The 11,262-nt window shown below is 39.9% G+C and overlaps 1 protein-coding gene across 2 annotated transcripts; it reads left to right on the top strand.

The window, feature by feature from the left end:
- Positions 1-3,216: 3,216 nt before the first annotated feature.
- Positions 3,217-11,256, top strand: isl1a (ISL LIM homeobox 1a). 2 transcript variants are annotated; one of them, XM_008335629.3, is made up of 6 exons: positions 3,217-3,615; positions 3,851-4,040; positions 4,791-5,050; positions 6,188-6,471; positions 8,198-8,365; positions 10,576-11,256. In XM_008335629.3, exons 1-6 carry the CDS (start codon positions 3,588-3,590, stop codon positions 10,690-10,692), a joined length of 1,047 nt encoding a protein of 348 aa, XP_008333851.1. In that variant the 5' UTR covers positions 3,217-3,587; the 3' UTR covers positions 10,693-11,256. The 2 variants fall into 2 exon arrangements, with proteins under 2 accessions (XP_008333851.1, XP_008333850.1); XM_008335628.3 differs by having other exon boundaries at positions 6,185-6,471.
- The last annotated feature ends 6 nt before the right edge of the window (positions 11,257-11,262 follow it).

Here is an 11,262-nt window from a genome sequence, read left to right as displayed (position 1 = left end):
ACCCCCAGGCCAAGAACTTGAGACCCCTGCTCTAAATGGTTGCTTCTGATTCAACACCATACACTCTGTGATGGCTCAATAACAACTTTTTCATGTTCGATACCAATACTGTAACTTGGAGTTTCTGACAATACCAATATCGATCCGATACCTTTTCTCCTCCAATACTAAGCCCCATATAGCGATGCTGGATTTAGCCTCCCAGTTGATAACAGAATTGTTTGTAATTTTTATCTTTAGGTAAAAAGGTTCAAATTATCCATGAGTCCTCACATGAGCTCAGGTCCATACAACTTTACCTCTTTTACTCTACCAAATTAATAAAATACATTTTCATGCATGTCTTCTCTCTGCAAACCCTCAGTTGCAGGAAGCATCAGTTTTATCACTCAGAATGGACTTTTAGAACCTTCCTTTCCCAAATGTTCACAAATAAATAAATAAACAACCCACAACAGTAACTGTGAGTGTTCTCGTATGTGTTTTGTAAGTGGTGAAAAAGATCAGGGTGGAAATGTTTCCATCGCGGCTTCTTCCTTAAAGTGTGTGAACTTGTGACAGCAGCCTCCGTGATGAGGAAAATGAGGTTTCTCTGGGTGACAAATTACACGGCGTGTCAGCCCACAGCCTTTCAAATGCATCAGCTGTGATTTTCTATTTCAACACTTTCAGAAGCACCACTCTTTCACTGCCAAATGCAAAAACTATAATCAAGACATTGCTTTCCAAAAGAAGTCACTGCTGAGATGTCAACACACATACACACATGCACGCATACACATAAGAATGTAAAGATTTAATGTTGTTTGTCCCCAAACAGTTTTTCTCTGTGTGTTCCTGTCAGTATAAAATTATAATAATCTTCTTTGTTAAGGACAGAGATACAGGGAGATTTACATTTCTCACAAATATGTGGAGACCGACATTTCACACATTTCTTATGAACAACCATCAACCTCACTGAACTGCACATGTTTCTCCGGAAGTTAATGTTGAATTACAATGTTCAACTATGCCCACTGACTATGAAATCTGATTTATATTTTCCTCACATTTCCTAACTAAATGTTATTAAACATCAATTTAAATAATTTGAATACAATTAATTTGCCTATTTTATAATGGGAATCAAATGGTTCAAATGTTACTTGGAAACAACAGTGGACCATTATGGATTCATTTTCACAGTGTGTTTTTTTTTTTCATTTTGTAAGGTGTGTTAGAGTATATCTAGAATGTTCAAAAACATACTGCCATGCAATAAAGTTCAAGGGATTGCTCTACTCTGGAGGCCATGGTCTACTACTACAGTAAACTTTTTAGAACGTTTATTTTTCCACTTATTTTCCCCAATTACCAGTGGAACGGACCATTGATGATCACTAGGTTTTTTTTTCCAAATTGTAGTAGTCAGACAATACACAGTTTGACTGTCTATGAAGATTCTCAGTCATCCAGGTCATGGTCAAGTTCAAAAAGTTCTGTTAGGCAACTGGATGTGAATTTTCTAAAAGAAGACATTTCACCTATAGGTGAAATGTCTTCTTTTAGAAAATGCATGTACAGTTGCCTAACAAAACTTTTTAAACACAGTTTGACTGATTTTTTTTATTTTTTATTTAATCCTTTTAAATAATAAATAATTATATTTACACATCATGTTCATATGGAAAACTACAGAAAACCTTTCCTACATTTGTTTTATAATGTAATGACTGGTGCATAAAAAAGTAATCTGATGTTGTTTTGTGTAATTTTGTGATATTGTTATATTACGGTTTTTTATTTAAATTTCGGGATAATTTATGTCAATATATCTGTTCTATTCATTTTGTTCTTTGCTACACAATTCGGTGCCTTCTGATGCCGCGCGTGTGTGTTTGCGTGTACGTGCTCGATTACTAACACAAGAGGGCGTGTTACTAAGAATACCAGCGGCCTGCCACCGTGGTCTGGTATAAAGACTCCCTCCCCCTTCAATCAGCTGCTCAGGCCCTCACGCCTGAATCCCTGTGTAACAGACAGCCTCCGTTCGTTGTGTACGTCGCTTTCCATGGTGCTGAATTTTTCCCTTCTTCATCTTTAAATAGCGTTCCCTCTGAAGTGACGCTGAGGTGAGTGTGAACAGTTGTTTGGGTGATCATCTGAAACGTTATACTAATAATAGTTGAGACTGAAATTAAAGTCATTTCCTCCACTCTCCTGTGATCCAGTTTTCTTTTTTTTATGTACTTATTTTTTTTAGCTTTCCATAACAGTGACATGATATCAATTATTAACAACTAAACAACAATTAAACAATTTTATTTTGCATTGTCTTTTTATGAGGGTGTAAAGTGTGCATGTTTTCTTATCAAATTAGTGTTACTTATTTTGTAGATAGATCAAACTGACAGTACAATATGAGACAAAAGCAAAATTCTAACTTGTGGTTCAATGGTGTCAAGATGTGGGAAGATTGTTATGTAATTGTTAAAGCTCCATAAGCAAAATAATCACCTGGCCCACATTGATTTCCACATACCCGGAATATTATTTACATCCAAGATAACATGAAACACGAATGAACATAAAACCATCTTACATTTTCTCAGGACATGTTATATAGTCAGTGTTAGATACTGGATGGTTTATTGTATTCTGGATACGGGATGTAAGCGATTGGAAACCAAATGTCGTCAAATGGAGGACTGCAATATATATGCACGAGTTATGTCCTGGTTACTCTTTTTGGAACTCTCCTGGTACAGATGACCATTCAACCACAACAAAAATGACTTATTTTGGCTGCATACTCCACATTTTCATGTTGTACAACTGTGTTCTAGGATAAAATAATTCTTAAAATAGAGATCTACAGGACAATGTTTGAGAATTTATTTTAGTTTTTTTTTGTCTACTCCTTTGACCTGATGCCAGCCTGCTGCACAAACACATTTAACATTTTTTATCATGTTAGCATCCTTTAAATTGCTTTGTGGTACAAAATGGGCATTTAGGAAAAGGGAAAAAGAAAATACAAGCTGAGGGCAAACTCCTGCAGATGAACATACACACATGCGTCTAGTTTTTATTTAAATATGAATGATTCTATGGTGTGTGTGGCATTCTCTATCTTTAAAGTCAGTGAAAGATATTAACTGGTCATGGTTAAAGTTAGGCTCCAGCCTTTGTTGCACATTGAATGACCGAATGGATGTAAGTCAATGAATGGAAATCAATGCAATGTCCTAAAAGAATAGCTATGCAAAAGTGTGTGTGTGTGTGTGTGTGTTCAGCAGTCCGACCAGCCAATCAGCTGCTCATGCAGATGAAGCGCTGATACCCTACGTCAGCCCCGCTGCCGCCTGTCAGGATCAGAGCTCCACACACACGGGCAACTAACACACACAGAGAAACTTCTAAACACACACACACCCGCCACGCGTACACACGCAGCCACGGACACACACTCTCTCTCGCCTGTCTCTCTTTCACTGTGCAGCCGGACAGCAGTGCAGCCACCCGAAGACGCATCCTCCAGCCGGCCACAGTTCCAGTCTTTGCCCGCTGTGACAGTGGACCTAACGTCGCCTTACTTTGTGGACATGGGAGACATGGGGGACCCGCCGAAAAGTAAGACACTGCTACGGTGTTTGAGATGCGACTTTGGAACTAAATTCATCAGAACTTGGGAGCTGACTTTATCTGTCCGCAAATTTAAACGGCCTTTAAAAATTAGTTTCTTTAACAGTTATATTAGGAGAATTTAGATTAAATAATAATAATAATAATAATAATAATAATTTCATCCTCTCTTGCACTCCAGTGTGTCACCATGCCTCACCCTCACCATTGCTGCTCTTTTCAGAGAAGCGGCTTGTCTCTCTGTGCGTGGGCTGCGGGAACCAGATCCACGACCAGTACATCCTTCGGGTCTCTCCGGACCTGGAATGGCACGCTGCGTGTCTCAAGTGCGCCGAGTGCAGCCAATACCTGGACGAGTCGTGCACTTGCTTTGTGCGGGACGGAAAGACTTACTGTAAACGGGACTATATCAGGTAGGAGTCCAAACCCCATCCCTGACCAGGACTGGAGCCCCGCAGGACGCACAGAGACCACATGCGCAGAGCCTGGATCATAATCTCGATTAATTTGACCTTTTTATTTGCAGTTGAAATTGAGTCTCTCCGTGCTACAGTTTTGTTTGGCTCTTTAGGGACAACGTCCGCAACTTTCTACCGTGAACGCATTCAAAATTCACTCAAATTCAGCCTCAAAACAAAAACGAATATTAATACTATTTTTGTTAAAGCCCACGATCATTGTTCTGAATTCTTAAGCAAGCTATTTAAAAAAAAAAAAACGCACATTTAATAAGGAAAATAAACAGGCAGGATTGATGAGTCTGGCTATTGGATGAATAAAAATGAAATTGTAGATGTGTGATCAATTATTTTGAAAGATATTGATATTGACTGGAACTCAAGAATATAAATGTAGAACGTCCTGTAAAATAACAACACGCTCACCAGAAGTTGATGAAAATATTCTTTAAATTTTGGTAGTGATTAATATTATTAATAATATTGATATAGTTAAGTTATACATTCGCGAATAATGTGAATGCCATTATATTGTTTATATGTTATAGAAGCATTTTGTGCGATATAACAACAACAACGATAATAATAATAATAATAATAATAATAATAATAATAATAATAATAATAATAATAATAATAATAATAATAATAAAAAAGAAGTGGTGCGGAACTGATGGCCCCTGTGCCCTCTTTGTGTTTGCGCAGGTTATACGGTATTAAATGCGCCAAATGCAACATCGGCTTCAGCAAGAACGACTTCGTGATGCGGGCCCGCACCAAGGTTTACCACATCGAATGTTTCCGCTGCGTGGCCTGCAGCCGTCAGCTCATTCCTGGAGATGAGTTCGCGCTGCGGGAGGACGGGCTCTTCTGCCGGGCGGACCACGATGTGGTGGAGCGGGCGAATCTCGGAGCCGGAGACCCCCTGAGTCCGCTCCATCCCGCCAGACCGCTGCAAATGGCAGGTAAAGTCCCGGAGCAGTGAGGACAGAAAGGCTGTATCTGAAGTTTTGTAGCTGCAGCATTAATAAGTGGATCTTGTTCTGGTTCGACCTACAATCTAACAGAGTCTGAGGTTCGAATACGCTTTTATGTCAGCGGTTTTTGCCCCAACGAGAACCGGCTTTGGTGATTTCCTCTGTGCGGGAAAAAGTGTTTCTGTTTAGTCTTCGTGCGTTTTGTTGTTTTCCTGCATACCACAGAGCAGACTCTGGAGATTAGATAATTAAAAATACACCGGGTTATCACAGCAGCAGGGGTAAAAAAAAGAGCCGTGTGTGGGGTTGAAGGACTGCTGTCATGTCTTTTTCTCCAGAACAGCTTGTTAATTTGGGATGAGATGAGTCAATCAGACTTGAAGCGTGTCCTCCCACTTTAAGGCCCCACAGACGACATGCAGTAAAAGCTGAGGCAACGTGTATTCACAGGTACTTTACCACCTGCTAGTCCAGGCTTATGGATACTGTGGGCATCTTATTGTTAACCCTGGAGAGCATGAGAGGTGATCTGGTGTCAACATCAGATCGAACACTCCTCTTTTTGACCTCATTATAATTATTGTCTTCTGCTTATTACATGTTGTCACCAGCTTTTATTTTAAATTGGAAACCTATAAAAAATAGCATTGAAGCTGTAATTCCTGCATGTTTGTTGTGCATTGTGAGATACAGACATCATTCGTCTGCACATCACAGTTTTTAATTTTTTGAATCCAGTGTTTTTTAACATGGCTCTGGACGACAACATGAGCAGTAATCATGGATTGATTTTAAATATCATTTGAAATAACGGCGTTGTGACGTATTGCCGCTAATCGTAAATAAGGGCAAAAGGCAATATAACCGTTATAAATAATGAATATGAATTTGATGATAATGTTTGCCCTTGCACTGCCCACACACAGAGTCACAGACATACACGCTGCTGGTGCATCATCCCTAAAACACTGCTGAAAAGGCCTTTACTTTCAACATACACCACGCTTTTTAATCGTAACATAAAATGCCCCGTATCTTCCGACAGTTCATCTGATTTTGTCTCTCGGCTCCCCACCCTGACGTCCACCCCCTCTACCCTCACCCTCTGTACTTTATCCACAGCAGAACCAATCTCGGCCCGTCAGCCTGCACTGCGGCCTCACGTCCACAAACAGCCGGAGAAGACCACCAGAGTTCGAACAGTTCTGAATGAAAAGCAGCTGCACACGCTGCGGACATGCTACAACGCCAACCCGCGCCCCGACGCACTCATGAAGGAGCAGTTGGTGGAGATGACCGGCCTCAGCCCGCGGGTCATCCGGGTCTGGTTCCAGAACAAGCGCTGCAAGGACAAGAAGAGGAGCCAGTTGATGAAGCAGCTGCAGTCCCAGCAGACGAGCGACAAAACGGTAAGAAGAAAACGGCCTTGTGGTTCTCAATATAAGGGTCGGGGTCATTTGGGTTCCATGGCACGTTGACATGTGGTCATTAAAATATTTTATATTCATCTTTTTATTATTACATTATACACAATATGTGCCATTGGTTAAAAGATAGGGTGGTTGCTTTTAAACCAATCTGGCATGCAGATAATTTCCCACCAAGTCATGCCCCTCCCCCCCCAAAATAAAAATAAACAAATACATCAAGTGTATTAATGTATACATTAATGTATATTAGAATGTGTAGTAATTTCTCCAGGCGTGTGGCTGAGAGAATGCAACATCTGAGTCAAATAACAAAGGAAAATTATTCCATGATCTTGACAAAAAAAATTCTTTTATTGTGGGACTGCAATTAACTGAATTGACCAATAGAAATGCTTATCAGGAGTGATTTACAAGACTAGAAGAAAATATCCATCCATCCATTTTCATCCGCTTATCCGTTACCGGGTCGCGGGGGCAGCAGTCGCCACCCAAATCACACTGCTCCGTACCAACCCCCCAAACCTTCCTGCAGGTGGTGAGTCCACTGGAAGGTACCAACCGCCCTAACCGGGATTCAAACTTGCCCAGGAGGTGAACCCTGGGGTTCCACACCAATGACAGAGACATTGCCCTCTGGGCCAAAGTGCCACAGAAGAAAATATCAAATAGTTAAAAAAATAAATTCAAAGAGATGACAACAATGCTTAAGTGATTGAAATATTTTTACAGAATAGAAGGACAAGATTTATTAACAAGTGCTGCCGAATGGTTTGAAGGAATTCTCAAAGAAAGCACACAAAAAAACAAAATATTTTTAATAAAGCGGCTCTGTCTCACACACACACTTACACAGGTCTGTTTCGGTGTTTATTTCTGTTGTTTGTTTGTTTTTGTATTTATTGATTGTTCTCTGTGGGAATTCAGTTCTCTGCCTCTGCCTGACACAGAGAAAAAGGGAGAGTTTTTATTTGAACAAAAAAAAAGTTGTTTTATATACATACATATAAACCAATTAAAACTGCTTCAATTACATTACTGCATATTTGTGTACTAGAATACTTCTCTATTACATCATTTAAACTGCCCCTGCCTCATATCTGCCCCTGGTCGGTGTCACCTGTGTCTTCACCATCTTTCTGCCCCTTTTTCTTTGTCCCTATTTACTCCCTCTCTCTCTATCCCTAATCTACTTCCTCACTAGTTCATTTCCCCTCACAGACATTTGGCTGCCCTTTCTGAGTCTTTTCCTAACAGACATTTTCCTACATTGTTGACGACAATGTAGATATTATTTGCATGATTTACATATTTGACATTTATTTTGCAAGATTCTCTATTAGGCATTTTATGTTGTTGTTTAGTTATCGATTATTGTTGTTGAGTTGAAGGTTTGGGAACAGGCGTCTACAGATTGTACCCCCGGAGAAAACTTTGGTTTCTGAAAATCTGCCTATTCCAATTAAATTAAGTGAATTGAAACCAAACCGTTTCTGCTGATCATCTCAAAAACCGATAATTTAGTTCACAGTTTGAGTTCTGGAAAGATCAATATTTACACCCGATAAGAAAACCGAGAAGCGCAGGCGCACACAAAACAATTACCCTGTTCCTCTTTTAATTAATGTTGTTGTTTGTGTGTTTACACGTTTGTTTGTTTTTTCTTGTTTGGACTAAAACCATTGCATTTTGTGTTTTTCTCCTGCAGAACATCCAGGGAATGACGGGCACTCCGATGGTGGCAGCCAGTCCGGAGCGGCACGACGGCGGCATCCAGGCCAACCCCGTGGAGGTGCAGAGCTACCAGGCGCCGTGGAAGGTCCTCAGCGACTTCGCCCTGCAGAGTGACATCGACCAGCCGGCCTTCCAGCAGCTGGTGCGTCTGCTTCTCCTCTTATTTACTGTTGATCTTCACACTTGAAATACAATTTATTATGAGCAAAAATAATTAGATTTTCAATTCACATCCGTTTCACACACATCTCTGCGCAACATCATCCGAATCATTATATATAAATTGACTGCATGATGATATAGTTTATTATGTACATTTACCGATGGATGGATGTTCTTATGTATTTAAAAAAAAAAAGATTCAGTTGGAATTGCTACAGATTGTACAGCATCTCCACCTTGTCAGTCGGCATGGCCGCAGCATTAATCGATATTAAAAGCGTTATTTTATTTAAAGATAGACTAGTACAGCTACAGATGATGAACAATGCTGTGGTTCCACTCGTGACATCTGGTCGACCTTGTTCTAATGCTGCTGCTGCTTGACTGGTTTCTGTTGAATCCATGGTGTGAGACAGAGGGACAGTTCCATGATCTCCACAGAACTCTGACTAAAAAGAGACAACAACACGGTTGTTGGGCGCTTTTATTGTGGACGCCACGGGCTGGGTTTGTGGGCTATATTTTGAAGTGACGCTTCACAGTCGTGCTCCGCCAGCACATTATACACAGATTACTGCCATTATTTGGGGTATTTGTTGGACTGTATCACTACAGCCGGACTTAGAGTTAAATATATATATATATATAAATACGACAATAATTAAGACGAATACTTACGGACATATCGATGTAAGATAGAGTTATGTTAATAACGTTGGCGATTTCAAGACAACCGTTTGTTGGCTGCGTGCTCACTCCAACGAATAATGCGTGGATTAAGTGATGCTGAGGTTTGTAAGCAGTGATAATGTATGAAAAAATAATCCAAAAATACATATTCACTGCATCAGTCAAAAGACGGCGCTGATGTCCATGATGAACATGATGGATTCATTGTTTTTGACGGTTCCTCTTCATAAACGTCCGACAGGACTGGTGCTGCTGGACTGGATTATAATCCGCTGGGAGCGAACCTTACATATTCTATGTAAGGCTAAATATTTGTTTATTACTCTTATTTATTTATTTAGTTCAAGATACACAAATTATGGCAAACGTCAAGCTTGGCGCCGTTCTTCAACCAAATGAACAAAGGGACTCAATAAACACGAGCTGTGTCTGCATACATTATAGTTAAAACTAAATAATTTTATTAAAAAAACAATTTCAAACCAACTTCATAATATCTGCAAATATAAACATGTCTCCCCCTTTCCTGTCGTCTTTTCTTCTTGTTTAAACCCAGAGTCTCATTCAAATTGCAGTCAAAGGAGAAATTATGGAGAACAATAGAGTCAAACACAGTGACAGTGAATGGAACAGAAGAAGGAAAAATAAAGAGTTACCAGGAACTGCAGAGGAATCAGAACATGAGACTTTCCATTTTTGGACATAGACCATAGACCATAGGTTTTACATTAGGATCTATTATATATTGATAGCCCTCTTGTATTTTCTTTATTGTAATATGTTCATCAATAATACAAGATCAGCATGTGCTGCAGGTGTGTGGGTCGGGGGCTCAGGCAGGGGGCACGTAGAGAAAGTCTGGGTGACCACCTTTACGCCCTTTAGTTCTTCCTCTTCTGGATAAGAGCTGTTCTGTTCTGTGTATGATAACATTTTTGACGTATTTTGAACATGTGCTGCTTTTTTTTTTTGATAAAATGCAAACTGAGGTAAATTTGTAAGTGATAAATTTAATGCAACTGTTTCCAAGATAAATAGATAGAACAAACACGGACAATCAAGTTCCTAATCTTAATATCCTAATTATTTAAATTCAAACCAGCTGACAACGACAAAGGGACAACATTAACCTTACAGTTTCCTTATATACAATGATGAATGAGTAAAAATGTGTCCTTGTTTTTTTTTTTTTGCAAACCAAAGTGAAGACAAAAAAAAATCCTCTTAACAGTAACTGAATCTTGGTCCTCTTCCACAGCAGCAACTTTTAGCAGGACAGTAACAGAGAGATATTGCATTTCAAAATGATTGATTTAAAGTCCTTTACTTACTTTAACTACATATCTGCAATGTAGTTTTAGAACTTGATGCTTCTTCTACCATTTTTCATAAGAAAACATACAGGCGGAAGTCCCACAGATAGAGTCTCTGACAGTACTGGACAGGATGAACACTTTGTGTCAAACATTTTTGTTTCTGACAACATCATATGTCTCACAGGTCAGTTTCTCAGAGGGTGGACCGGGTTCAAACTCGACAGGCAGCGAGGTTGCGTCCATGTCGTCGCAGCTTCCAGACACGCCAAACAGCATGGTATCCAGCCCCATTGAAGCCTAAAATCATCTTGGTGGACACGTGGAAAATGGACTTAAGTGACTGGACAGACACAAACAAACACACACTGCTGTTCCAAACCTACTACGACCACCACCACCACCACCACCACCACCACCACCGCCACCCTTTCTAACAGACTGACCTGACCGAGCCCGCCTACCCTGGTTGCATTTTGACACTGTGAAGACAATCATGGGATTTTACCACATTAGAACCAGATCATAATAATGTCCCACTGAGAGACAATGAACATGGACATCCTGAGAGTGACATCCTCAGAGTGTCTCCATCTATCCATTCACTCATTCATACGTCATTGTGGCACACGCCTGGTTAAAGTTGCCAAAAGAAGGAGAAAATGAACATTGGGTCCATCGTCAAATGGGAAATGGGAATAAGAAGCTGTGCAGGATGTTGTGCAACTTGAAGACGTTTTCTAAAAACAAAACAAAACAAAAAAAAAAAACAAACAAAGAAAATAAATAATGCACTTCATCCTATAATAAGATTGTTGGGAGAAAACAGCACTGCTTTTTCTTTGTGAAATTCCCACCAACTCCCCTCCCCCCC

The sequence above is a fragment of the Cynoglossus semilaevis genome, chromosome Z, assembly GCF_000523025.1.
Source record: "Cynoglossus semilaevis isolate Cse_v1.0 chromosome Z, Cse_v1.0, whole genome shotgun sequence".
NCBI lineage: Eukaryota > Metazoa > Chordata > Actinopteri > Pleuronectiformes > Cynoglossidae > Cynoglossus > Cynoglossus semilaevis.
This window is presented reverse-complemented; position numbering and strand designations above follow the sequence as displayed.